This window comes from Epinephelus fuscoguttatus, linkage group LG8, assembly GCF_011397635.1.
Source record: "Epinephelus fuscoguttatus linkage group LG8, E.fuscoguttatus.final_Chr_v1".
Lineage (NCBI taxonomy): Eukaryota > Metazoa > Chordata > Actinopteri > Perciformes > Serranidae > Epinephelus > Epinephelus fuscoguttatus.
This window is the reverse complement of record NC_064759.1, coordinates 38,116,929-38,142,177: the sequence shown is the minus strand read 5'-3', so window position 1 is coordinate 38,142,177 and position 25,249 is coordinate 38,116,929. Positions and strand designations below refer to the sequence as shown.

Below are 25,249 nucleotides of genomic sequence, written 5' to 3'. Positions count from 1 at the left end.
GTGGTGAATGATCACAGATGGTGTGTTCGCTTACTGCGGCGTGGACGGAGCCCTCTGTTAATGTCCTCACAGTGTGCCGGTGTCGGACAGTGGTTCGATGCTGCTGCTTGCTGTATGTGCTTATGCCTCCCTCACACACACACATTCTCATTCACTGATTAATTGGCGCTGGTTATTCATATTAATGTGGCGTATTGTTATGAATACAGTCCATCTGATGCTGGTTTTGTTTATGTTTTCCGCCATTTCATCACTACGACAAATGCAACTGTAGCCAGTATCTCACTATCACTCATTCCTCATTCATATTTTAAGAAGCTACGAATTATATTCAGCCACAACATAAGCCTGAAAAGCTGGAAATCAGAGCGGAAGTTACAGAAAGTTGTTGTATAGAGATGACACACTGTCTCATCTAGTTCCATTGGTGTGAACTGGCATGTTTTTAGAACGTTGCATAACAGTGCGTTGCCTGTTTCAACTCATCTCATTGCCATCCTTGGTCTGAACTGGGCTTAACCTTAAAATAAATGAGCTTCCAACTGTCGTGTCACATCACATAACATCAGAGGTCTCTGTCCACACTCAATCCCTTAAATGTACAATTATGTTAAATCAAATCAAATCAAATCAAATCAATTTTATTGATCCTTTCCAGGAAATTGATTTGTTGCTGCAGCAACGACACAACAGCCACAACAACATGCAGCCAAAAAGAACAACACAATACTTGTTCAATGCACCACATTATGTAAACAAACCACAAAGTTATCAGCTGTGTGCTCGAGGTCAGACTGAAGTCTTAACCGCATGGTTGAGTAGCCTACTTGCTGTCTTCCTATGTTCGTAAGGTACTTCTTAAACAGAAAACACCTGTTTTTTTATTGTGATATTTACTGAAATAACACACAATATAGCCAACAGCAAGTAACGTTAGCAATGGTCATTTACCAGAAACTTTCAGCTATCTCACAATCTCCAGCCAGCTGCCACCTTATTTTGGTTTTGCAGTGAAATGAGAAGGTTTCATATGGATAATTTCTCATTTCAACTTCATGACTCAGCTGTTCCTTGTCCATTGTTACCCTTTCAAAGCAAGCGACAAATATAAATACAAATAAGGCATCTGACAGAAGCTGAGCTCAAAGTGGCCCACCACATTGCTCGCAGTTATTTTAGGACATCTCTTTTGTCGGCTTTAAATAAAAAATGTTGCCATACTGGTACAGTTGAATTTTTCTGGAGAACTCTGCCATGTCTCCTCTTGTCACCCCAAAAAACACAGTAAACAAATTACAGCTTGCACAGCTCTGCCACTCTAAACTCTAATGAAATTTGATCTCCTTCATGTTGCCTTGCTTCGCTTCGCAGTAAATTGGACCAATTAGATCCTATTGCAGGGATCCGCAACCTTGACTTTCAAAAGAGCAATTTTTGGCCAAAAAAAAAAAAAATTCTGGAGCTGCAATACATATTTTGCCTTATATTGATGGCAACACAGCCTATTTAATCAACATTAAATACGCCTATAAACATTCCTAAAAGGTCTAAATGAGCCTTTATCAGTATGTTTTACAACAAAGTAGCTACTCTGCAGTTGGCTATTTATGATTATTTGATACTTAAACTTTGCAGCGTTAGTGGTGAAAGCAAACAAATCTGTCCACTTTCTTTAAAATTCTCTACTCTCCTCTCCTTAGATGTTTTCTTTTTTGGATGTGGAAACAATAGCTAGCCTCACTTAGGAGCCTCAGGCTTAGCCATTGCTATTGGGATTTGGCAAATTTCAGGAAAACAGGCTGTAGACTTATGACACACATAGCTGACAAGATGTTAAAACTTTTTTTTTTTTTTTTTTTTATTTAGCATACAGGCTACACATTCATAAAATTGGAAAGTCTAAGAATCATTTTAGGGCCACAACAATGATAAATGAAAATTAAAATGTTAAAAAATAACTGTTTTTCATTTCTATAAAATTTTTTGTCAAATCCACAGGGAGCCACTGGAGAAGGGCCAAAGAGCAGCATGTGGGTCCTGGGCTGCAGGTTGCCTAACCCTGCTCTAGTGGCTCTGTTAGTCTGTTTAAAAACATAATAATATGTTAATGACGTTATAATATTGCTTATTGCTAATGCATTGCAAATATGATTTTCATAGTGCTGTGATGCCGTCAGTACAGGCTGCTGATTAAGACTACTTCTAAGTTTGCCACAATGTATAATAAAGACAAATGCCAGTTCAGACTGTTTGCATAAAATCAAACCAGTTTGATCTTGTACACAGCACTGGACCATTAAAACTGGAAATCAACCCAACTCTTGTAAACAGCCTTGGGTTTTTCGCCCATCTCTTTTCAAAAACACTATGACACAAGATTTAAGGGTCTATTTTAATGACCCAAGTGTAAGTGGGGCATGAAGCTATGCTTGCCAAAAATGTTACAGATTCTGTAAGAATCAACATAGACTGGTTTACCAACATTTCTGCTTTAACAAAACTCCACATTTATTGCTTAATGTTTATTTAAATGCATCTTCTGTTGGAGAGTGTTTAATTAGATCTTTTTGTCTTTACCTCATTAATAAATATTGAGATTGTGCTTTTTCTGTGCAGTGAGGAATAAATGCCATCATTTCACTTTAAGTTTAACCTCCAAATAAAGTGGTTGGATATCAGAAGTTTCTGTAAACCTAACTTCACCTTAACTTCCATAAACATAACATTAACTTTCTTTAATGTTTCAGCTATTTTCCCTGGTATTTGTATTCAAATGTGCCTTTGTTTACAACTCAGCTCCATAAATATATTCCATTACCTAGGAAATACTGATGGGCAAAAGTGAACCTTTGCTATTTCTCATCCAAATCACATTCTGTGTTTTGGTTAGTGTGTATTCAGCTGTCAGCTAGAAGTAGAAGAGGCGGATGAATATGGAAATGTGGAAGTGCGCGGCTTGGCGAGGCAATGTGCGATCACAGGACTAGCTCTACCTGTCAGAGTGAGCCTGATGTTGACATTTCCATCCATCTTGCCTGCTCTGCGGCTCTGGGGCCCTGCGTGTCTGCTGCTGGGCTGTCAGACGGGTCAGAGTTTGGATGCACAGCCTCAGAGACTCATGTGAAGGGCACCATCAATGAATTATGCGGAGTCAGAAGCATCTTAAAGGCCATGCTGTTTGAAGAGAGGAAGTGAAAGGTCAGCCTCCATCACTGTTTGAGAGGCGCCCTGCCAGGAGTTGAGTCGGCACATTGAACACAGCGTCCGCAAATCTGGAATGTCACAAGGTGGCCTGGAGTTTTTTCTCATGTCAGCCAAAGCTCCAGCAGAATCAGCCGTTCGCATTCATGTGGAAAAACAAGGGTTCTTACATGTGCAGCTTTAGCTTCAGAGTGTATGAGAGAGTATGTGGGAACTAAGTTAGTGGCAAATGATTATTGGCTTTGCAAGTTTTATAACCTATAGTCTCATGCTCTGAACAGAATAACTGATCCACAGGTCATGATGTGAATGTTGCTGCTGGTAATCATATTACTACTGAGACTCTTTTTTATTTCATGCATTCATGAAATTCATTCATTGTCAAAACCTGCTACCTATATTACCCATAATGCAACTCGACCCCCAACAGTTCAGTCAGAAATTCAGTTGTGTTATGCTAGTAGAGGCTGATGTAAGCTCAAGTCGCTAGCCTGGAGCAAAGATGAGCAGCGGGCTACAGAGGTCTGGTAAGCTCACCTCTTGCCTGCCATACACTAGAAGACACTGAAAAGACTTTGGAAAGAATTTTAAAAGGCTTAAGTCTGGCACCCTCTACATATAATGACAATGTGAGGTTTAAGTCACCCACTATAAGATTGTGCAGAGATTGGGGATCCTGCAGAGTCACTATTTGCAAGACTACAACAAGATTACTTTTGACATTATTTCCCATCCTGCTCCTGGTGGAAGACAGGCCAAACTTCCTTTAAGAAATATTAGATATTAACAATACCTAACTTGTCCGCAAAAACACATACATGTGGGCATAGTATTCTTGTTACATAATCCAAAATGATACATTGTATTTGTATAAAAACTTGAATTTTAGCTGTTGGGTTTTTGGCAATGGGGGGTTAAACTGTTAAAAAAAAATGAAGATTTCTAACCAAAATAAGTGCTGGTTGGTGGATAAGATACACACCAAATTAAACGCTGACGCAGTCCACAACTCCACCAGTTTCCCCTCGTTTCACAGTCCAAGAGAACCAAAACTTGTTCATGTTCTTGCGCCTCCCTGTTTCCCATCCGTGTTTACTGTCTACCTGGTTTGCTAATTCTTGGTGCTGGAGAGAGTGCACGTATTGATTGTTGACAATGCTCACATCATCAAACGTCAGTATTTGCACAAGCCCAAGACTAAAAACATACAATAAAATTTTACGTGTCATTTTGTTGGAATGTCAAAGATGAGAAACAGTCTGACTTAAGACAGCTTGGACTGAGTTTTATGACCACCGTACACCAATTGATCGAGATCACAGTAGCACATGCCAGTTAAGGTAGAACTCTAATTATTTTATTCCAACATTTGGAATTTGTCTGCAACAGTGAAATCCCTTACAAAAGTCGTTTGGTGTATTGGTGTATTCAGTCCCAAATGATGCTAAGTCAAGTGACATCACTTGAGGAAATTTATCAGACTTAACTCCCTCTGGAGACACTAAAGGCTTTCTAAATTAGACACAAAAACAGAGTTTCCTTTTCATTTATCCATCATCAACACCCAACACATACAGAATAATGGAGGCAGAGGAACAGAAAACACAAAATATGTTTCTCCCTGATTAATCCAGAAGAAACCCCTCAAACCAGTGTTCATGGATAACTCCAGTTTACTACAATTAGTTAAGACAGATTTGTATACTCATCAAGTTACATGCTGCCAAGTGAGATCTCTGAGTGCTGTGACAATGCAAAAATGAAGTCTGGGCCAGACATGAGCAGTCAGACATTAAATAGGTTGTGAACAAACAGAGAGTCTAACATATTTGGAAAAGAAAATGAAGCAGAAATGAAAAATTCCCCCCAAAAACCCACATTACAGCTTACTGGTTTAACTTTGTTCTGCTATACTTACTACTGTTGTCTCCCTGTGCAATTAGGGATTTTACCTACATTACACAGACACTCAGTTTCACTTTTATCCCCCAATAAAAGTAGCTAAACGTGTTTAACAGTTGGTTTGTTCCCAATCTTTCTGATCATCGAACAGATGGTGTTTCTTTCCCTCTCTGACTTTATTGTAGAGATGCTGCTGTGCTTTCCAGGTTGAGTAATACCATAATCTCTATAAACAGATATCTGCATATGTATGCAGAATCTATTGGTGACATATTTGGAAGTGTTGTGGTTTCTGTTTGTAGTCCGAGTAGTGTTGAGCAATTATATTTGACAGGCAGCTAAACAGTCCATGTACAGATACAGTGGCGTGCAAAAGTTTGGGCACCCCTGGTAAACATTTCTTGTACTGTGAATAGTTAAGTAAGTAGAAGATGAACTGATTTCCAAAAGGCATGAAGCTAAAGATGAGACATGCTTTTCAACATTTTAAGCAAGATCAGTGTGTTATTTTTGTTTTGTATGATTTTAGAGTAAAAAAAAAAAACACAAGGAGCACTGTGCAAATGTTTGGGCACCCCAAGATATTTGATTTCTCAGATAAACTTTCAAAACTTTTTAAATACTCAGCCTCCTGAAACCTTGTCCCATCAGCAGCCATTAGCTCCACTAAACAGCTGCCTAGCACTTAATGGATGCCCACAAAGCAGGAGAAGACTATAAGAAGATACCAAAGTGTTTCCAGGTAGCTGTTTCCTCAGTTTGTATTGTAATTAAGAAATGACAGTTAACAGGAACTGTGGAGGTCAAGTTGAGGTCTGGAGGAACAAGAAAACTTTCTGAGAGAGCGGCTCGTTGAGATTTAGCAGACTCTGTGATGCACTGTTCTACTGTGCAGGGACACCTGCACAAATATGACTTTCATGGAAGAGTCATCAGAAGAAAATTTTTTCTGTGTCCCCACCACAAAATTCAGTGTCAGAAGTTTGCAAAGGGACATCTGAACAAGTCTGATGCTTTCTAGAAACAAGTCCTGTGGACTGATGAAGTTAAAATCCATTTTTTTTGGACGCAATGAGCAAAGGTGTGTTTGGAGAAAAAAGGGGTGCAGAATTTCATGAAAAGAACACTTGTCCAACTGTTAAACATGGGGCTGGATGGATCATGCTTTGGACTTGTGTTGCAGCCAGTGGTACAGGGAACATTTCACAGGTAGAGGGGAGAATGAATGACAGCATCACAGCATCTGTAAAAAAGCTGAAGATGAAGAGAGGATGACTTCTAGGACAATGATTCTAAACACACCTCAAAATCCACAATGGCCTCGCCCTCACAGTCCCACAATCTAAACATCATTAAAAATCTGTGCATAAACCTCAAAAGAGCGGTGTATGTAAGACAGCCCAAGAATCTCACAGAGCTAGAAGCCTTTTGCAGGGAGAATGGGTGAAAATCCCTGAAACAAGAATTGAAAGACTCTTAGCTGGGTACAAAAAGTGTTAAGAAGCCGTGATACTTGCCAAAGGAGGGTGCCCAAACCTTTGCTTCAGGCCCTTTTCCATTTTTTGTTGGTTTGAAACTGTAAAAGATTGAAATTAAAAAGTAATCTTGCTGAAAATATTTAAGAAATGTAGCCTGAGATGTCAGACTGAAGCTCCCAGAACCTTCAGTCTGACATGGCTTCCATTGAAGGCGATTTACAAGGGGGAGGGAATTTGATTTTTCCCTAACCAATCAGTAGAGATCAACAACTCACCCAGAATCTGACGTCATTAGTATCCATGCCTCGGGGGTGCCGAAAACAAGCGCCGCCATTGCCCGTTTAAAATGTCTCCGTCGTCGTGCATGCCCAGCTGCATCGCCGTTAAATCCAGTTTAGCAGCTTCCTTAATTTGGTCCTCCATTAATGCGAGTAGTGGTGAAATACCTCAATAGCATCGTTAATGTGGTCTGTAGGATCTGTAGCAGTCGCCATTGTTGCTGTCCTCACCAGTTACCCACCGGCGTACAGCTTGACATCAGCGTGGCGCTGATTGGCTAATCGCTACATCCCCGGCGTTCATTGGTCCGTCCATCGTTTGGACGAGATAAATCGCAAATTCATCGAAGTATGCCAGACCAGTAATGCAAGCCTACTCAGTTGAGTGGGTGGGGTCTATGGTCTGGAACGAGGCTATAAGAAATGTGTCATCTTTAACTTCATGCATTTTGGAGATCAGATCTACTTACTCAATACTTACAGTAAACAAAATTTTGACCAGGGCTGCCCAAACACTTGCAGGCCTGCATGCCACTGTGTGTGTGCCTCTATCGTCATCAGAGGATACCTGATGGATATGTGATGGGCTCCAACATTGGCAATATGGTACATCAGAAAATTTTTAAAAGTAAGACCTAAGCTGTGCTGTAGTAAACTGGGATTGTCCTTTAACCCTTGTAGTCGGTTGAATCCATTTCCACACTGTTTCTTTGACGCTTGTATTGATCAACAATAAAATAAGGTAAGGATAAAGTACAGTAATTGCTTTCAGAAATATAAATATGCGGGCTTGTGAGACACATCACCTTTTGCTTTAAGGTGGGTTTTTGAATATTTGTGCATGGTCAGTCCTCCTGTTTCTGATTTTATAGGTGTGCAATTTAAGTTTTGTTGGGTGTACGGTAAGAATTAGTTGCAATTTGTTTGCAGATAGATACAACCCACTGACACCAGCATATAGCCCTGCTTAGAAGTCTATACAGGAACACTTTCCTTCACTAATGTGGCCATTAACAATTAAACATTGACTCAGGCTTCTGTGGCAAAGAGATAAATTAATAAATCCCTACATAGCTTTTCTGCTCTCTACTTGTTTTTTTAAACAGATTTTTTTTTTTTTTCTTCCACGGGCCAGTTTCCCTCTGATATCACACCTCCACAGTCTTATTATCCCTGACAGCATTAAGGCTGTGCCATTGCCTGAGCTTTTCACCGTTCCTTCAGGGCTGCATGTGCGCGTCTGGGTAAGCGAGGCGTAAATACATGCTTTTATTTATTCAAAGTGTCTCTTTCAGATGCATGTTGGTATCTTTGGTAATGAGAGAGCTGTGTTTATCCACAGGCATACAGTCTGCGTGTTTCTTTAGATACGTGTTAACATGGCTGTGCTTCTCTCTATACTGTACCTCCGTCTCACACAAGCACTCACATGCTCTCTGAGAATGCCTGTGCGGATTAAAGTTGTGCTGGATGAGGCGCGGCTCAGGCGAGCTGGTTAACTAGATGTCACCACACAAAAGATTACGTCCACTGGAAGAACTTTATGAATATGGACAGGTCTATCTGCAGGAAATAGCCTGTCAGGCAGAGGTGAGTGTGTTGGCGTCCGAGTGTGTGTGTGTTTCTACTTAAAAGACAACGAGCTGCCTCCTTGTATTAGTGTGACTGAAATAGCTGTTTGTGGTGAAATATGAGCGCTGCCAAACTGACAGCCATGGATAATATGATGGCTTATGTTTCTGTACATAATACATGTTATTTACACCAACACATCGTCAAGTTTTTCATGATCATAACAATCTGATTATTGTCATTAATCAGAGTGGGGCTTTACTGCAATTAAGCTGTTTACATATAGGACTGATACATTAATATTGCTGTTGCTATGCTGCATAGCAAAGTCTGATTAATGGCTATAGATGCTGCCTCAAAGCTTCCTTCCAATGTAGTGCACTTTAGCCAACTCTCTGCCACAATGCTGTCATGCAGCATACCCTTGTGGTTATCTTTATCTGTGTATAGTCATTAAAGTGTGTTGTCTCTTTTCTGATAGCTTCAATAGAGCATGTACAACGATGTATAGCCAAAGAAAGTCTTGGCTCTGTGCAGGAAGTTAGTTGTTGCCATCAGTACAGAGCATTTTAAAATGACAAAGTGGAACAGTCAGAATGAACCAACAAAGCATCTCTGGCATGTGTCATCAAACACATTAACTCTATGCCCTGGCCTTCAGTACTGGGAGTGCCCACATATCATACTGTGATAATGTTTCCTCCCTTTGTGTATTATCACATTAACATAATGGTGTTTACATGGGCTGTGCCAGGGGTAGGTTTAAATGAGCTGAAGGTCCATTTTCAATTACATTAGTGGTGTGGCTCTGAAGATGCCAGTGTTGGTCAGTTAGTCCACCAATTTGGTCCAGACTGAAATATCCCAACTACTGGATGGATCACCATGAAATTCTGTTTACAGGTTTATGTTTTCATTCAGGATGAATTGCAAGTACTTTGGTGATCCTCTGATTTTTTATTCCTAAAGACATTCCCATCAGCTTCAGTCATAGACTGTATAAAGTAGTAAGCGTAGCCACTGTGAAGTCACCCATTGGTTTGTGGACTCCTGTTTGGAGTTTTGACTGTTGCCATCTTGGATTTTTGGAGCCAGAAGTAACCGTATTTGAAAGGGAGGGTGGATTAACCTTAACACTGGCCACTAGTTTGGTCAGCACGTTGCATTTACAGCTGTGGTTAACTGTGATAATGCTAATGCCAGTTTTCACAACGAACAAAATTCAACTCGTATCAAGTTTGAAAAAAACATGCTTTATTTTGAAGTACAGTGAATTTATGGCACAGAGCTCTAATTTTGAAGTGCCGTTTCCTAAAACTGATAATGTGTTTGTCTGTATCACTGCAGGGCTTCTTAACATGGATTTATAATTGCTTTAAAGGGGAAACGATGCATTTTTTGGGGAACTTATTTTCAGTGGCGGATTTGCTGGCTATATTTTCAGCAGCAGGACGGTGTGTTGGATTGAGTCACAATAAATTACTGTGTTTGTGTTGGTAGTAATGAAGGAACTTGTCACCCAGTGCAACAGCGTAGCTTATTGATGTGAGTTTAAACAGTGGCGCTCTATGGCACAGAAGGTGAATCAAGCTTTGGATATACACACAGTGCTTGTTAGCAGATACATTTACTGTTGGTTTGGATCGGCATGTGGAATCTGTTTACAAGAAGTAAAATACAGACTTTCAGCCAACTCACCCTTTAAATGGTCCTTAGCAAACAATACATCTCTGCACACAAGTATTTGTCCTTATGCTGCTGTAGAGAATGTGATGGTATAAGGAGCCTTTGTGACAGAGCCCTTTTACAGTAGCACCATTTGAACATGGTGCTCTACAGAACGACTCTGAAAGTGTTTGTCACAGCAGCAGAAGGGTCCAACATGGTGCAAACACCCATTTCCTCTCTATCAGGACTGTGGTTATTTAGAGTTATTCCTGCTATGACGAGTAAGCCAGTGCACATGCGAGCTGATCTTCCCTCAGGAGAGAGCGAGAGGCTGCTGGGGAGATAAATAATACCATTTCACCAACAGCCGCTGTGTCACTGACATGAGCATCCATCTGCTGAAACCCAGACAGGATAGTCGGGGCTTACTGAATACATTCCACCCATCGCAGTGGGAGACAGCTGATCCACTTGGCTCTGGTTCTGATCCGTTTGACCCCTGCCTGGAGGTGACCCCAATCTGTTTGGCTGTTACTGAGGTTGGAGAGAGGCAAGGGGTGGGACTGGGATTTTCAAAGCAGAGAAGGAGATGAAGGCCGGGGTCAGCGTCAGGACAAAGACAGAGAGCAGAGGTAGGAATGTGGATGAGGCAAGGGGTTGGATACAACTGAGACTGGGGTCAGAACTGGTGCTTAGGTTTGGATTAAGAGATTGATCTCTGAGGGAACAAATGCGAGTTGCAAACCTGGACCTTCACACAGACAGAATTCAAACCAATTATGACCAGAATTAAAACTGCTAAAACTAAAACCACTAAGCTACCATTCTTGGACTAAAACAACTGGTCATTTAAAGAAATGCTTACATATTCGCTGCCATACTGATCAACCTGCAGACAAAGCGCCAGTGTTTTTCAAGAACAGGAGGATTTTTTTTTCCCTTGCAGAAATATATAGCAGGATGGCACAGGTGTGGTTAAAATTGGAAATAATGGCTGTGCTCCAGTTCCAGGGTCCTACTTCTGTGCATGCTGGCTCACTGTCATAACTTACTGGAGCCCTGAAACTGGAACATAGTGATCATTAATGTTCTAAATTACAAGCAGGGCTGGGCAATATCAATATTGTTATCTTCTTGGATACTATAAAATTGTATTGTATTTCCTGGTTTTACTACAGTAGAGCGATGTCATTTTCTGAACTTACCAGACTGTTTCATCTGTTCTATTACTTGCCTTTGTCCACTTAGTCATTAAAGCCACATTGCTGGTGACTATCAAAAATCTTAAACTCTTAAATATTCACCTTTTTGCATCATCAGACACTGATGCAAAATGGGGATGGGTCCAACCAACCCTAGACTTTCACCTGGGAGCCCGCTGTTTGCTTCCAGTGTGAATGTTGAGCCAAACTATGATGTTTTTTCCAAAGCTTGCCAGGTGCTTTTGTTGCACAAGGAAATAAACGTAAATACGACGTGTTTCACAGGTGTTGTTCATTCATTTTGAAAAAGACTGTATGCATCTAATGAGGGAAACTGTACATTTCCTGTGAAAACAGAGGTGTATGTAGAAAAGACGCAGTGCATGTTACAGGCATACTTTTACACGGTGTCCCGCAACATCAACAACAGACACAGGAGGATACCTAGCATGTCGTATGTAGACACACTAGTCCACTGATCAAATGGCGATATTTGATGAGTTGGGAATAGAATGTGTTGGAAATACAAGATACAGCTGTTTTGGAGTTTGACCCATACCAGAGACTGATGCTAGATTCTTACCATATTGGCAGAATGGGGAGAGCTGGAAAACAATCATGCCAATAGTTGAAAATAAAGCACATTTTTAGCAGTTTGCAAAGTAAAACAAATGCAAACAAATAGTGTATAACTCCTTTTTAGTACCTATTAATGTTAGTACAGGGAATTGTTTGGATATAACTGACAGTGGTAGTGGCTCTGGCTCTAGCTTGTTGGCACTTTTTGAGTTTGTTTCATTAGTTTATCGTAGCTGTCAGACATTTCTGATATCCCTGACTCTACAGCCAGGATGCTGGCATGAACAGCGTTTATGACTCAAAGGCTAGTATTTATGGTGTGGATAATATGCAAATACACGAATGCAGCACAAAAGTCAAGATATTTCAGCCTCTGCTGCGTTGATTTTTTAAATTTGTTTCCCCAGTCTGTTTATGGAAACACATTATTAAACCCCTGAAGTGCCCCTTTGACATGACGTGTGTTTTGCATTCTCTGTTTATGCAGAGCTCAGTGTTCTTAAACACATTGACTTTTACTTACAAATTGCAATCACTGTGTCTCATATTGTTAGAAGCTCCTTGTTCATTGTGATGAGTTTATCTGTCTTGCTCTCAGTCCATCAAATACCCATATCTGTTTAATCTCTTCACTCTCTCTCTGGCAACATAAATATTGGGGGTCCTGAAGGTCAGACATAGTATTTGTTTGCGTCTGGCTCAGTGGGTGGTCTGTAAATTATTTTGGGGTGGGTCAGAGTATGTATGGCCAGCAGTATGTGCCCACAGAGCTCAGGGTCATGACCTGTGACTTCACAGGAATTCCTCTGAGGCAGAACTTTCTCCCTCTGATCCATCGTTCTCTCTACACACCCTTCATACACTCACACTGGCTGTGAGATGAAAACAGACACAACCCTGCTCTCCCTGATGGGCTGCCATGTCCTCCCTGTCAACATGCTGTTTCATATGTCTATTTCCCTCTCTGTGCCGGGTTGGGAATTCACCACGCCAGCAAAGGGATTTTTCCATGAAGGATATGGAGGGAGGAGAGAAAGAAACGGCAGCATCAGCATCACTTGTTCAAAAGTCAAATACGCCCTATCTTTAAATTTACATTACATTTACATTTAACTGAAGACTTCTAGCAGCAGTGTGAATTGTAACTCTTGTCTGGCTGAAACAAAGGCAAAAGTGGACAGTCACAAATCCTTGTAAGGAGGAAGTTGACACATTGTTCAGCAAAGGGATCATGTAATGTCCAGTGCCAACAGGAAAAGGAATTCCTTGCCAACAAGGAATGATTACAACAAGCAAAACCTGTGTTAATGTTCATATGGGCTCTAGGCTATTTTTTAAAGACGGACTTCAAAAATTGTAAAGTTATCCTTTAACGGTAGAGTTTGTTGCCCATTTAAGTCGATGCTGGTTCATTTTAACCAAATCATTACCTACTCTTTTAACCAAATAGTTCTTAAAATTAATTTTCCACTGATTTAGCACTGCACTCCCGTAACACTGTCATATTGGAAACTTCAAGAAAAGAAGAAACTGATGCAGCGAAACCAGAAATATCCTTTTTTATTCAGCACATTCTTCTCCTTTGTCAAAACCCGCCACTTACATTATCTACAATGCAGCTCGACGTCCGACAGTTGGTTGAGAGATTCAGGTGTGTTAGTAGCAGCTAATGTAGCCTCGAACCTCTAGCCTGCAGCAGAGATGAGCAGCACTTGCAAAAGCATTAAAGTGATGCTGGGGGCTGCCTTTTGTGTTGCATCTTAAGGTTAAGCTAAGCAGGATTTATACTTCTGCATCGAATTGACGCCATACTCTTCCCTGTAGCCTGAAGTGCACCTCCTCAGAAATATAAAAACACGTCATGGAGACAAAGCTTTTATTTGCTTTTATTTCACAGATAAGAAACAGTAAATTGTGTAGTTGCAAGGCTAATTTATATAATGTAAAATGCCATAGGCTTGTGCTGATAGTGTTAGCATGTTGTATTTGTTTGGAAAACATGTTTAGTATAAGACAGTTGTTTTATCAGTGAACCTGTGTAATGGAGCCGCATTTTTAAAATGTTACCTTCGTCAAATGTTGCTGTTGTCACTGGACTCATATGAGTAGAGGAAATGTCCACTTGCTGCTAAGCTAATTTCATTCATTCATTCATCTTCTAACCGCTTCATCCTCTTGAGGGTCGCGGGGGGGCTGGAGCCTATCCCAGCTGACATCGGGCGAGAGGCAGGGTACACCCTGGACAGGTCGCCAGACTATCGCAGGGCTGACACATAGAGACAAACAACCATTCACACTCACATTCACACCTACGGACAATTTAGAGTTATCCTAGTCCCCAATCTGCATGTCTTTGGACTGTGGGAGGAAGCCGGAGTGCCCGGAGAGAACCCACGCTGACACGGGGAGAACATGCAAACTCCGCACAGAAGGGCTCCCACGCCCGGGATCAAACCGGCAACCCTCTTGCTGTGAGGCGAGAGTGCTAACCACCACACCACCGTGCCGCCCCTAAGCTAATTTGTACAATTTAAAATGCCACAGGCTTGTGCTAAAATGTTAGCATGTTGTGTTTGTGGGGAAAATGTGTCCAGCAAAAGACAAGTGCTTTGTCTGTGAATCAGAGAAAGACACAAGCATAAATGCTCACAACGGCTTAGACCATGTGCGTAGAATACGACGTAGGCTCTGCATAGAGCTGACACACAAGTATAAATCCACCTTATGAAGGGGTTGGTGGTTTGATTAAAGCAACATAACTAGGCTACTTGATTAGGGTTAGGAAAAAAAAATCTGTTCAGTCAACCACAGCCTTTTCCTGACTATCGACTGACGTGACAAAATAACTCAATGCTAACTTAAAGTTTCACATGGGACACCGGTGTCCTGGGTCAAAGTCATGGGCTTGTAGCACCCAGTCACCTCTCTTCCACCCTCTCTAAGTGGGCTTTTGTGCTCTTCATACTGCATCCAGTATATATTGGAGTTGCTTGAAAGCCCATAGCGTCTCATGGAAATGCTGAAGTGTGCCTCTGGTGTCACTATAATGACAACACTTTATGAGCAGCGTATTAACAAGGTTCTTTTTAATAATACAAACCACGATCTACAAAGATGTTTTTGTGCCGAACCAAACCTTAGCTGTAGTTGTGACGGATCAGAAAAACAGTTTTTCCTGGGTACTGACAAATTATAACAAGTGCTGTATTTGTCGTTTAGTTTGAAGGACTGGTTGGGAGAGAGAACTGTGTCTCTTCTAAACATGCAAAGAGTACTTTGAAGCCTTCCTTCAATATGATGATGATGGAGTTGCCCACTGATTAAGTTTCAAAGAAATATAGAGGAAGATAGACTACAAACAGCTGTAGAGTAAATGGTGGAGTCATGATTGATTGATGATCATATCTGCCCTCAATTACTTACATTTAGATTCAGTGAAAATTACAGGAAGTCTTGCTCTCAGCTTTACTCGATTAATATCATTTAGCAAGAAGCCAAACTTTATATGAGCTGATTGTCCATGGCAAACTTTATATTTATAGGTCATGTACCAACCAAAAACCTGTTAAAACACTGTGTATATTATTAGTTACCTGCTTGTGTGTAAATAAAGTTTATTGAAATGAAAAGAAATATGGAAGAGGGTTAAAATGTTAGCTTTGTGTCATTATTAGGACTGACTGTCCCTTTGTGGAGCAGCCATCTCCAGACTGGCAGTCAGTGTATGAACTTAAGTTGAACAATACTTCTAAGATGATTTAATTAACCCCCTTTTTTAAAAGCATGTAATTATAGCTATTAGAATCTGATGTGGGATAGTGTGTCATTTAATTCACCAACATCGTCCTACTCAGTAAAATAGCTAGTCTGATATCAACAGGCACAACAGCTGTGACATTATAACTAACTACCGACATGTGTGTGACAAAACCTTGGGAAATTATAGGTTTTGCTATTGTGCCGTGCTTCTTCCACTGTCAGGATGTGCAGTGATTTCGCAGCTCTCCTAACACTCCCACAACCTTTCCTCCTTCTTTATAACTCATCCTGCCCTCCACTGTCTGCAGAGAGCTCACCCGTCCTGTCATGATCCTGCTCATCCAAGCTGGAAGGTTACACTGATGTGACAGTCAGCCAGCTCTCAAGTTATCTGTGATTGAAAAATCTCAGTTTCCTCTTTCTTCCCTTGGTGTACCACTGTGTACAGTAGATGTTATTTTGGTGTGATTGTAGACCGTCACTTCACAGTCATCCACAGACCCCTCTGTTCTTGTCTGGGCATGTTGATGGTGGATCAGTGGCAGGTATCCAGAGAAAGAGAGCACAGAAAGGCTGCAGTCAGGCAAGGTGACAGCACTGACCACTGAGCCATCACGCCACACAAAGAAGTAATGCAGGATAGCTTTTAGCCTTGACGCCAGATTTTAAGATGTCAGCATGTTGCTTGGAGGAATAGTATACTATGAAGTGCAGTCAAACCAAGATCTATGGTCGCTGTGTCATTGCATACTGTGTCTTGATTGTCCTGGAGGAGTTTCTGCATCTTAAAGTTAAATTTAGAATCACAGGATATAATATAATAATATCATATAATATAATATAGCATTTCAGGGATTCGGAGAACAAACGATTTTTGATATCGTCAGCCGAACAAATATTTTAGTACTTGATAGAGATAATGGGGTCAGTGACTTCATCGGTTCCCTACATCTTTTGAAAACTATATTGTGCATGTCACATTCTGTGTAACTTAAAGATTAGCTTTAGAGGACACATGCAAGATAAGATAAGACAGGACTTCATTAATCCAGCACTGCGGAAATTCACACATTACAGCGGCTCAAGAGTCAGAAATAAAAAGAAAAAAAAAAAGAAAAAAACAGTGACTGAGTAATAAGACGGGATAAAAACATGACCAAAATACAAATTGATTAAAATAGATAAGAAACTATAAAATCCATACACACTACATACAGTTTTCAGTTATATAAATACTACTTTAGTTGCATATGTAATTGTATAACACACATATTATCACATATTTTCTGGTATTTTACAGGAAAATATAGATATATATAAAGATATATTTTCTCCGGGGGTGCTCCGGCTTCCTCCCACAGTCCAAAGACATGCAGGTTTATTGGTGACTCTAAATTGGCTGTAAGTGTGAATGTAAGCGTGAATGGTTGTCTGTCTGCCTCTATGGGTCAGCCCTGTGGTAGTCTGGCGCCCAATGAATGAATGAATGGATAAATATAATTGCACAGTAAATGGTAAAGTCTTGCACAATAGAAAAGTACACAGGAATAGACAAACAGACAAAAAACAGGCAAAAGAAGGAAACTGCTTACCACTATGTATATTGCATTTAGAAAAAGACACTACAAATACAGACGGAAAAAATACAAATGCCAAACAGCAAATGTTCAGGGCTGGGAATTAACTTTTTGTCCACCTGCAATTGTGGCTTGTGGATTCCAAACTCCACCAGCCACTCAGAGACTACTGTTGTTTTTGTAGTTAGTGAGTGAAGATAACCTGGCAGACACTTGCTCTTTTTAACTGGCATTTTGCTGATGGCTGGTGTTAATTTCCAACCCTGCAACTGTCTTTCTTATGATGGTGTATATAAAAAGGGGTTTCATTCAAACATTTTAATAGACGTCAGAGCTTCATCTGGTCAGAAATATTTGACATTATCGCTACACCCTCCAACATATGTAGATTGTGTTGTGTCAAATCCACCAACCCTGCCTCTTAAAAGTTACGTTTGTATAATACTAAATTGCTTCCATAATTACGTTGTGGCGACAACATAATCTCTGCCTGGTGTCTTTGTGTTAATGATGCACTACATTTATGTACAAACCCAGAATCCAGGGTTAGCATGCAGACTCCAGTCTGTAGTTAGGTTTTGGATACAAAAGCACTTTGGTTCAGGTTATGGAAAGACTCTGATTTTGATAAATTGTTAATTTTTAAAAGAGGTGATAGTAAATGCTGTAGTTACTATGAGTGGATATTGTTTTGCAAGATTGCTTATTTTGATGAAAAACAAATGAATTATGTTTTCAATGAACATTTTGCTGATATGCAACTCACCAGGTACATTTAATTAGCAACATTTCCTCATTATGTAAATCGAAAACTTTCTATTTCTAGGAGACAGGGCTGAAGCTATATGTTCGTTTTTAATAAATGTATTTATTTATATTTACGCTAATGCAAACGGCACATAAAAACATGTTCTATCTGGACCGACTCTCAAGAACCTCATGCTTTAAATCAAAGGACAAAGCACTGTATTATCTCCCATGTGATCTCAAGCTTATCTTTTGCCGTTACTGACTTATTATTGTCACTAAAAACATTATTAGACAAAAGCTGTGGTAATAGAGACCAGTGGTACTTACGAAACAATGACTGAATTCCTTCAACACTATGGTGTCATTTGACCCCCCCCCCCATTTGCTTCATGTTTTCATTCATTCATCTTCTAACCGCTTCATCCTCTTGGGGGTTGTGGGGGGGCTGGAGCCTGCGAGAGGCAGGGTACACCCTGGACGGGTCACCAGACTCTCACAGGGCTGACACATAGAGACAAACAACCATTCACGCTCACATTCACATCTACGGGGCTCCCACACCCGAGATCGAGCCGGCAACCCTCTTGCTGTGAGGCGGCAGTGCTAACCACCACACCACCGTGCCGCCCTGCTTCATGTTTTGTCTGTTTTAATATGTTCAAACCATTATGATATTCTCATTTCTACACATGAAACAAGACTTTAAAAAGCAATTGAGCAGCTGAGCTTGCAAATGGAACCATCTCTGTCCTGATTGCTCTTATTGAAGTCTCACTGAGGTCGGCCTTGTGGTGCTTTACTGCGCTCTAGTGTTGTTTGTAGTTACTACATCAACTGACTACAATTTGTGTCAGTGGCAGGCCAACATAAGGTAAACAAGACTCTGACCTTTTGTAAATTCCTCTGGTTTTCAATGAATTTCAATTTGGACATGGCCCTTTAATCACATCATTTGAATTTTTTTGACTTGGGATTTATTTATGTGTGTGTGTGGCCTGTAGTCTGTCATGGACACATACCCTGTAAATTCCCTCAGCGTTTGCTTTCATGTTCATTCTCTCTGAGCCATGCCAATAAGAGCCATCTGAAACAACTTCATCCCAATGATACCACAACACACATCCAGCCAGTGTTTGCATGCAGTTTATTCTAACAGGCAGCACAGTAGATATCCAGCAGATCCCAGAGCAGTTACTCTACTGTAGGAGTGTGCAGCAGATCAGAGACAGCGGGGCAATCTGGAAACTATTACGCTGCTTAGCTGTGATGGATCATGTGGAAGGCATGTCCGCTGCTCAGGGTTTTGTCATCATAAACCCAGGCTGCGTGCGTGAGAGCTCAGCCAACCTTCCCATAAAAGTTGCACTAATGATGACTATTGCACAAGCAATGGGATGCCTTTGTGCTGGAATTTCACTTTTATCAAACTGCCAGTCGTGGTGCCTTAACATTAATGACTAACAAGAACATTGTACAAAGAGTTAATTATTTATTTAATATTATGCAGTATTTTGTGAGTGCTGATGCATTGGGGATTGTGTGTTCTGTAGGGTATTCGACAAAAAGGTGTTACAAGTGTTATAGTTTTTTTTAATATCTGTTAGTCTTTGGTATTTAAATTGATAAAAATGATAATGAAATATCTAAATTGGCTGTTAACGTGTAGTTGCAGTTCATTATTTTGTCACACTCATCAGTGCTAAATTGACACTATCCATTGTACCATTTAGCCTCTAATGCTAACTGCCTTAATAAATATTTCCACTAAACCAAGATGGTAAACTGCGTTTTCTTTATTTGAAAGCTACGACAGTTAATTTTAAAAAAAAAAAAAAAAAAGGATGTGGGTTTTTTTTATTGCTTCACTCCTTTTCATCTCCGTTCTTGGTGTCTTTTTCAGGTGCTCGGCACCCCATCTGAGGATACCTGGCCAGGTGTTAATTCTTTGCCTCACTTCAAACCAGGTGAGAACTTTCATGTCATAAAGCAGTGTTAAACATTCATGCTGTAAATTCTCACTAACTTCTTTTACACTCACTAAACTAAATCATACTTAACCCTCGACCAAAATAGAGAACCCCGTGTTGGCTAAAGGGTTAGCAAGAAGCTTATTTTTAGTGAACACGGCAAATGCTTAATAGTTAGCATGGAGCTATTTTTGTCAGCATATTATACTGTATGATGTAAGTGTTAGCATGATGCTCACTTTAGCTATAATAGTTAGCATGGAGCTGATTTTTACTGAACTCATTATCACATTAGGCTATACTGTATGATAAAGTGTTAGCATGGAGCCTTTCTCTAAACAGTGAGCATGATAAAACCTTAGCCTGATGCTAAAGTATTAACATGGAGCCTGCTTCCATATGCTAAATGGTAGCATAGGCTTACTGTCACTCAGTATTCTGTGTGATATATGATGACATGGACTGCTTTTCAACACGATAGACAAACAGGGAGCCAATTAGGTTGCTGTCAACGTTAAAGAAAAGCTCATTTTTCTCAGCCAGGCAGCATCTCTCATGTTGGGCAGTTTGTATTTTTCATGGCCAACCAGAAGTGGACTGGGTATCAAAAGTTGGCCCCAGCATTTTGGCCCATACCAGCCCACCACAACCGATCACACAAATATAATAAAAATACTTTTTGATACAAAGGTGAAGGTTTCTTTGAACATTTGAGAGGAGACCTTAAAGATGAGTTCTGGGGCTCTTTTTGGAGCATCAAGCACTTCACTTCCTGCATCTTGCTGAATTTTTATGCACCTGTTTGTGCCTTTTCTGCATCTATACATGGTGGAAATGTCATGTATAAAATTTCATGCGGCCTTTATGTTACTACACTCGACTCTTCCTGCTGTATAATATATATATTACTTTCTGTAACTTGTGTCACTCACCCCCTTGACACACACGCACACGTACACAGACCTGCATTTATTGTAACAGGCTGTGTAACAAAGACTATTGTGTTTTTTGCAGAACTTTACATACTTTATGACAGGCTCATGACAAAATGACCTGGCGATGTTGATTTGCCGAGAGAGAGAGAGAGAGAGAGAGAGAGAGAGAGAGAGAGAGAGAGAGAGAGATGAGACTGAGTTACTCTGAGCAGCCACCAAGTTGCTAAATGGGTGTGCAAAGTGATTAAATGTATTTTTCACACACACACAAAGACGGTGGTGTCGGCCCATGAGGCATATCGGCCCACTGGGAAACTGCCTGGTATGCCAGATGGCCAGTCCACCCCGTGGCCAATATCATACAATATTGTCTGCTTAGACAATGTATAATGTATGAAGATGCGGGTGGATGTATAAAGACAACTGGATACAGCTTGGGTGGCACACAAACCCAAAAAGTTCAACTTCGGGGTGTAAAATTACCCCAATGCTCTGCTCTGCTTCTGCATCACTGGGCCCATAGAGAAGGGGTATTAGAGACTTTTGCCAGCGAAGCAGCAAATTTTTGGTTTGGCCCTCTGCTGATTTAAATGATCATAAAATGACCTAATAGTGCTACTCTTGTAGACTTTCCAAATGTTATCAGACTGAATGGATCAAATATGAATAGTGTAACAAGTAATTTTTGAGGGTTGTGATGCTCAAAGAAATGTATCCACAATTTATCAATGTCTCTTTCACAGTGCAAGTCTATGGGCTTAATTGTATCATGTGACGGACCTGGAAGTTGTAATTCCACGAATCAGCCACCATGTCAAATTAGCTTCAAAGCTTGGTGTTGTTACTGGGGGCTTGGTTAGATACAGCAACAATCAATCAGTACTTCTTAAAGTCAAGGATGCTTCCTTGGAAGGACAGGTCCTTCCAAACCAGATCCTACAGAGGGTAGGCAAGACTCCTTCCTAGCAGGTTAACACGCATTGGAGCAGGCTAGCCAGCACCCAGTTTTGCCTCACTGCAGAAGTCCACTTTCAATTCCACGAAATCGTGCTCAAAGAATTATGGGTTCTTAGAATACACCAAACAAAGGACTCGGTCCTCGATAGAGTTCAAAGGATCCTTGACATTGGAGCAAGCCTTTGGAGGGATTTGATGACTCCTTGAAATTCAGCCGTTTGAGGATCCTTCCTTGACTTTGAGAAACACCAAATGTCTTCTCCACAAATACTTCTTTGCTATTGTTTGAGGCCACAAGTACGCAGGTCAGATTTCACCAAAGTTAAATTCCATGTGATGCGAACTGGCTTTGCCAGCATTGATTGGAAGTGAACGACAGGGAAATATATTCAGCAATGCTAATTTTGTGCATATACACTGAACACTGAACATCTAAGCTATAGCCTCCATGCTAGCACTTGAGTCTACACAATATTGAAAGACAGCAGGCTTCTTGCTAACACTTAACGCAGTTTTTACGTGAAGTGGTCAAAACCTGACCGTCATGATGAACCAATGGGACAGCCCACCAAAAGCTCACTGTATTCCATTAATGCAGCGGCAGCAGCAGTAGTGGTGGGGGAGTGGGGGTGGCAGCTCTGCCAGGGCAGCCGTGCCCTCTGGGAGCTCATTAGGGCTTTTTAGAGGGAACATGAATAGAGGGACTGCAGATTAGTGTTAGCTGATGGAGAGGAAAAAGAGCTGGAGTGGAGGAGAGGGGACAGGCGAAGATGGACATAAAGAGAGTCAGAGTGACGGTGCGGGGCAGTGAGGCAACACAAAGATATGTGATGCGGCCTCCTATCTCCAGTGGCCAATTAGGGACCAACTGGGGTGACTCTCATGGTCACACACACACACACACACACACACACACACATACACACACACAACACATACAAATGTAATCTCTCATCCTGTGGCCATGGCGACGGTTGGCTCTTGTTTGGCTCTCACACACTGTTGAACAGCTGTGCAGCTGTCTGAGCTACAGACACATACACACATGGGCAGCTTTGCCTGGTTCTAGCCTCCAAGCATTGCATCTGTTCATATGACGTCTGCAGATCTGATGCTGTTATGGCTGCACTTTGAACAAAAAACAGAGAAAGTGAGATGTTACCAGAGCTAATGTGGTGAAACTGGGTGGTCATATAGCACGATAAAGTCTTAGAATGACAGTAAAAGATGTTCAGCTGTTCAGTGTCAGTCTTACAAAATAGATGTAAAACTACAAAACTGTGCAATGCACTGAATGGATATTTTTCTCTCCATCTGAATTATTGTTGGCCTTGAGTATGGGCTAATAAAACAATATGTCCAAGTAAGTCCTTGGCAAATTCTTTCCAATATTTCAATATCCTTAAATGTATTGTCTCAAAATACAAGATAATCCATGGGCAGTTTGACGGACACAATAAAACCCAACTCAGTCCAGAGGCTGCAGTGACCACCAGATGGCAGTATTGCATCAGTCTGGAAAACCTCCCATTTACTGATGAGAGGCTTCCTCCACAGGGCTGAGCTCCTCTGAGCTGACTGTTATCTGCACTCTTTTCCAAAACACAGTGACTGTATTATCCTTCCAGTTATGATTCATCACATCGTCACTATTACTCCTACATGCGTAATATTTCTGTCATTTTTCCCCACCCAAGATTTGCAGTACATCTCTTAAAGGGTAAGAGTGGTATTTTCGAACCTGGACCATATATTCCCAAATTTTAGTGTCAAAAAGCCTAATGGTAACAATGCATTTTGAAATTGGTCCAGTATTGAGCAAGAGCGCTACAGCCAGGAGCGGAGATCAGGTTGCAATGTAATTACTTGAGGCATGTTGGCATCGTGAATTTACGTCTACTGAAAATGCTTGTTTTTGCCACTGAAAGGCTCAGATTGTTACTCTAAGCCTCTGACAACCTTATGAAAAAGATCCCCACAGAGAAAGACCTTTTTGTTAAAGACTAAGATCCTGTTTGTTTAACCATCAGTGACTTAAGTGTTAATTTCAACCAACAAGAGTTGATGATTGTTGGATCAGTAAAAAGATGCACTGAGGTGGTTTTTGCGAGTTTTATTTTGCTTCTGTTGACTTTAAACAAAGTGTGTCTTATGATGATAAAATGACTCCTTATTTAAATGGAGTCTGGTGAATTGATGATGGCGATTTTCGTGCTGTTTCTGCTTAAACAAAAAGGATCTTACTCTTTAACAAAAGGTCATCTCTTAAGGTTCCTTTCCATAATGTTGTCAGACACTTGAAATAATAATGCAAGCCGTTGAGTGGAAAAACAAGCACTTTTAGTCGATGCAAATTGACCGTGCAAATATGCCTCGGATGGTGACATTGCCTGTTTTGCCGCTGCAGCCCTCTCAATCAATACTCGACCAACTTCAAAAACTTGTTGGTCCTATTAGTCAAAAAACATGGGAAAATAGGATCTCGGTTAAAAAATACCAAACTTACCCTTTAAGTTTGGATCTCAGACATGACATTGTGGCTTGACCTCAGAGTGGAGGCGCCACTTATTTTTCACATTTTTGTGGTTCTGAAAAGGTTCCACAGATACTTCCTTATTTCCAGTCATATCTCGCTTTAGCTCTCTACCTCTCCTCTACTGTCTTATTGATATATTAGGTCAGGCTTTTACACTGCATTCTGAGCTAGACCACTTTTATCTGTAAACTGAATCTTTTCGTCACTATTTGCTGAAGCAGCAAATTGAGTTTCCCTAAACAATCATCCAAGTATTATGGTTTTGTTTTCTAACTGAACAAAAGACCAAGGAGCATCTAGCTAAACACAGTTGGATGTAGATGTAATATACGGTATGAGAGCAAATGTTGTGTATCCATCTGAATTAAAAGGTTAAAAATGGGAAACTATCATTCATACAGTCTTATCCGAACAGGAAGTCTCTTCAAGATCAGGATCTATTTTTCAAGAGAGACCTGTGTATACATAGTATAGGCAAGCACACACACACAGAGTCAAGTCATAACAGCAAACAATTTTCATACATTATGAACGAGTGCCAGATTACAGAAAACAGTCACAAAGTTGCATTTAAAATGTTTGAGTATAGTGCTTTAACATCTCCATAAGGAAGGTGAAAAGTTTTTTGTTATCCGTTCTAGTTGTACGAGCATTGTATTGAAAACCAATAACATCTAAGCCTTATACATTAATAAATAATGTGTAATAAAACTCCCTTCAATTGGTTAAGGAGGATGGTCCCACTGAGACAACAATCTTTCTACTGTAATAAAGTGCAGTGCATTGTGGTTAACATAGTGAAGGCTTTAAGATTGCTGGAGAGGCATGCATTTATAGTATCAGACATGATTGTAGACTTTACAGTGGTCTGCAGACTGTCAGGAGAGA

The 25,249-nt window shown here is 40.6% G+C and overlaps 1 protein-coding gene across 3 annotated transcripts in view; it reads left to right on the top strand.

Moving 5' to 3' along the window:
• The window catches only part of cdk14 (cyclin-dependent kinase 14), a 278,138-nt gene that overhangs the window by 174,719 nt on the left and 78,170 nt on the right, over window positions 1-25,249 (top strand). For all 3 annotated transcript variants that reach the window (XM_049584038.1, XM_049584040.1, XM_049584039.1), the window contains one exon: window positions 19,867-19,930. In XM_049584038.1, coding sequence (XP_049439995.1) covers window positions 19,867-19,930 — 64 coding nt within the window. The remainder of the gene's footprint in view (window positions 1-19,866; window positions 19,931-25,249) is intronic.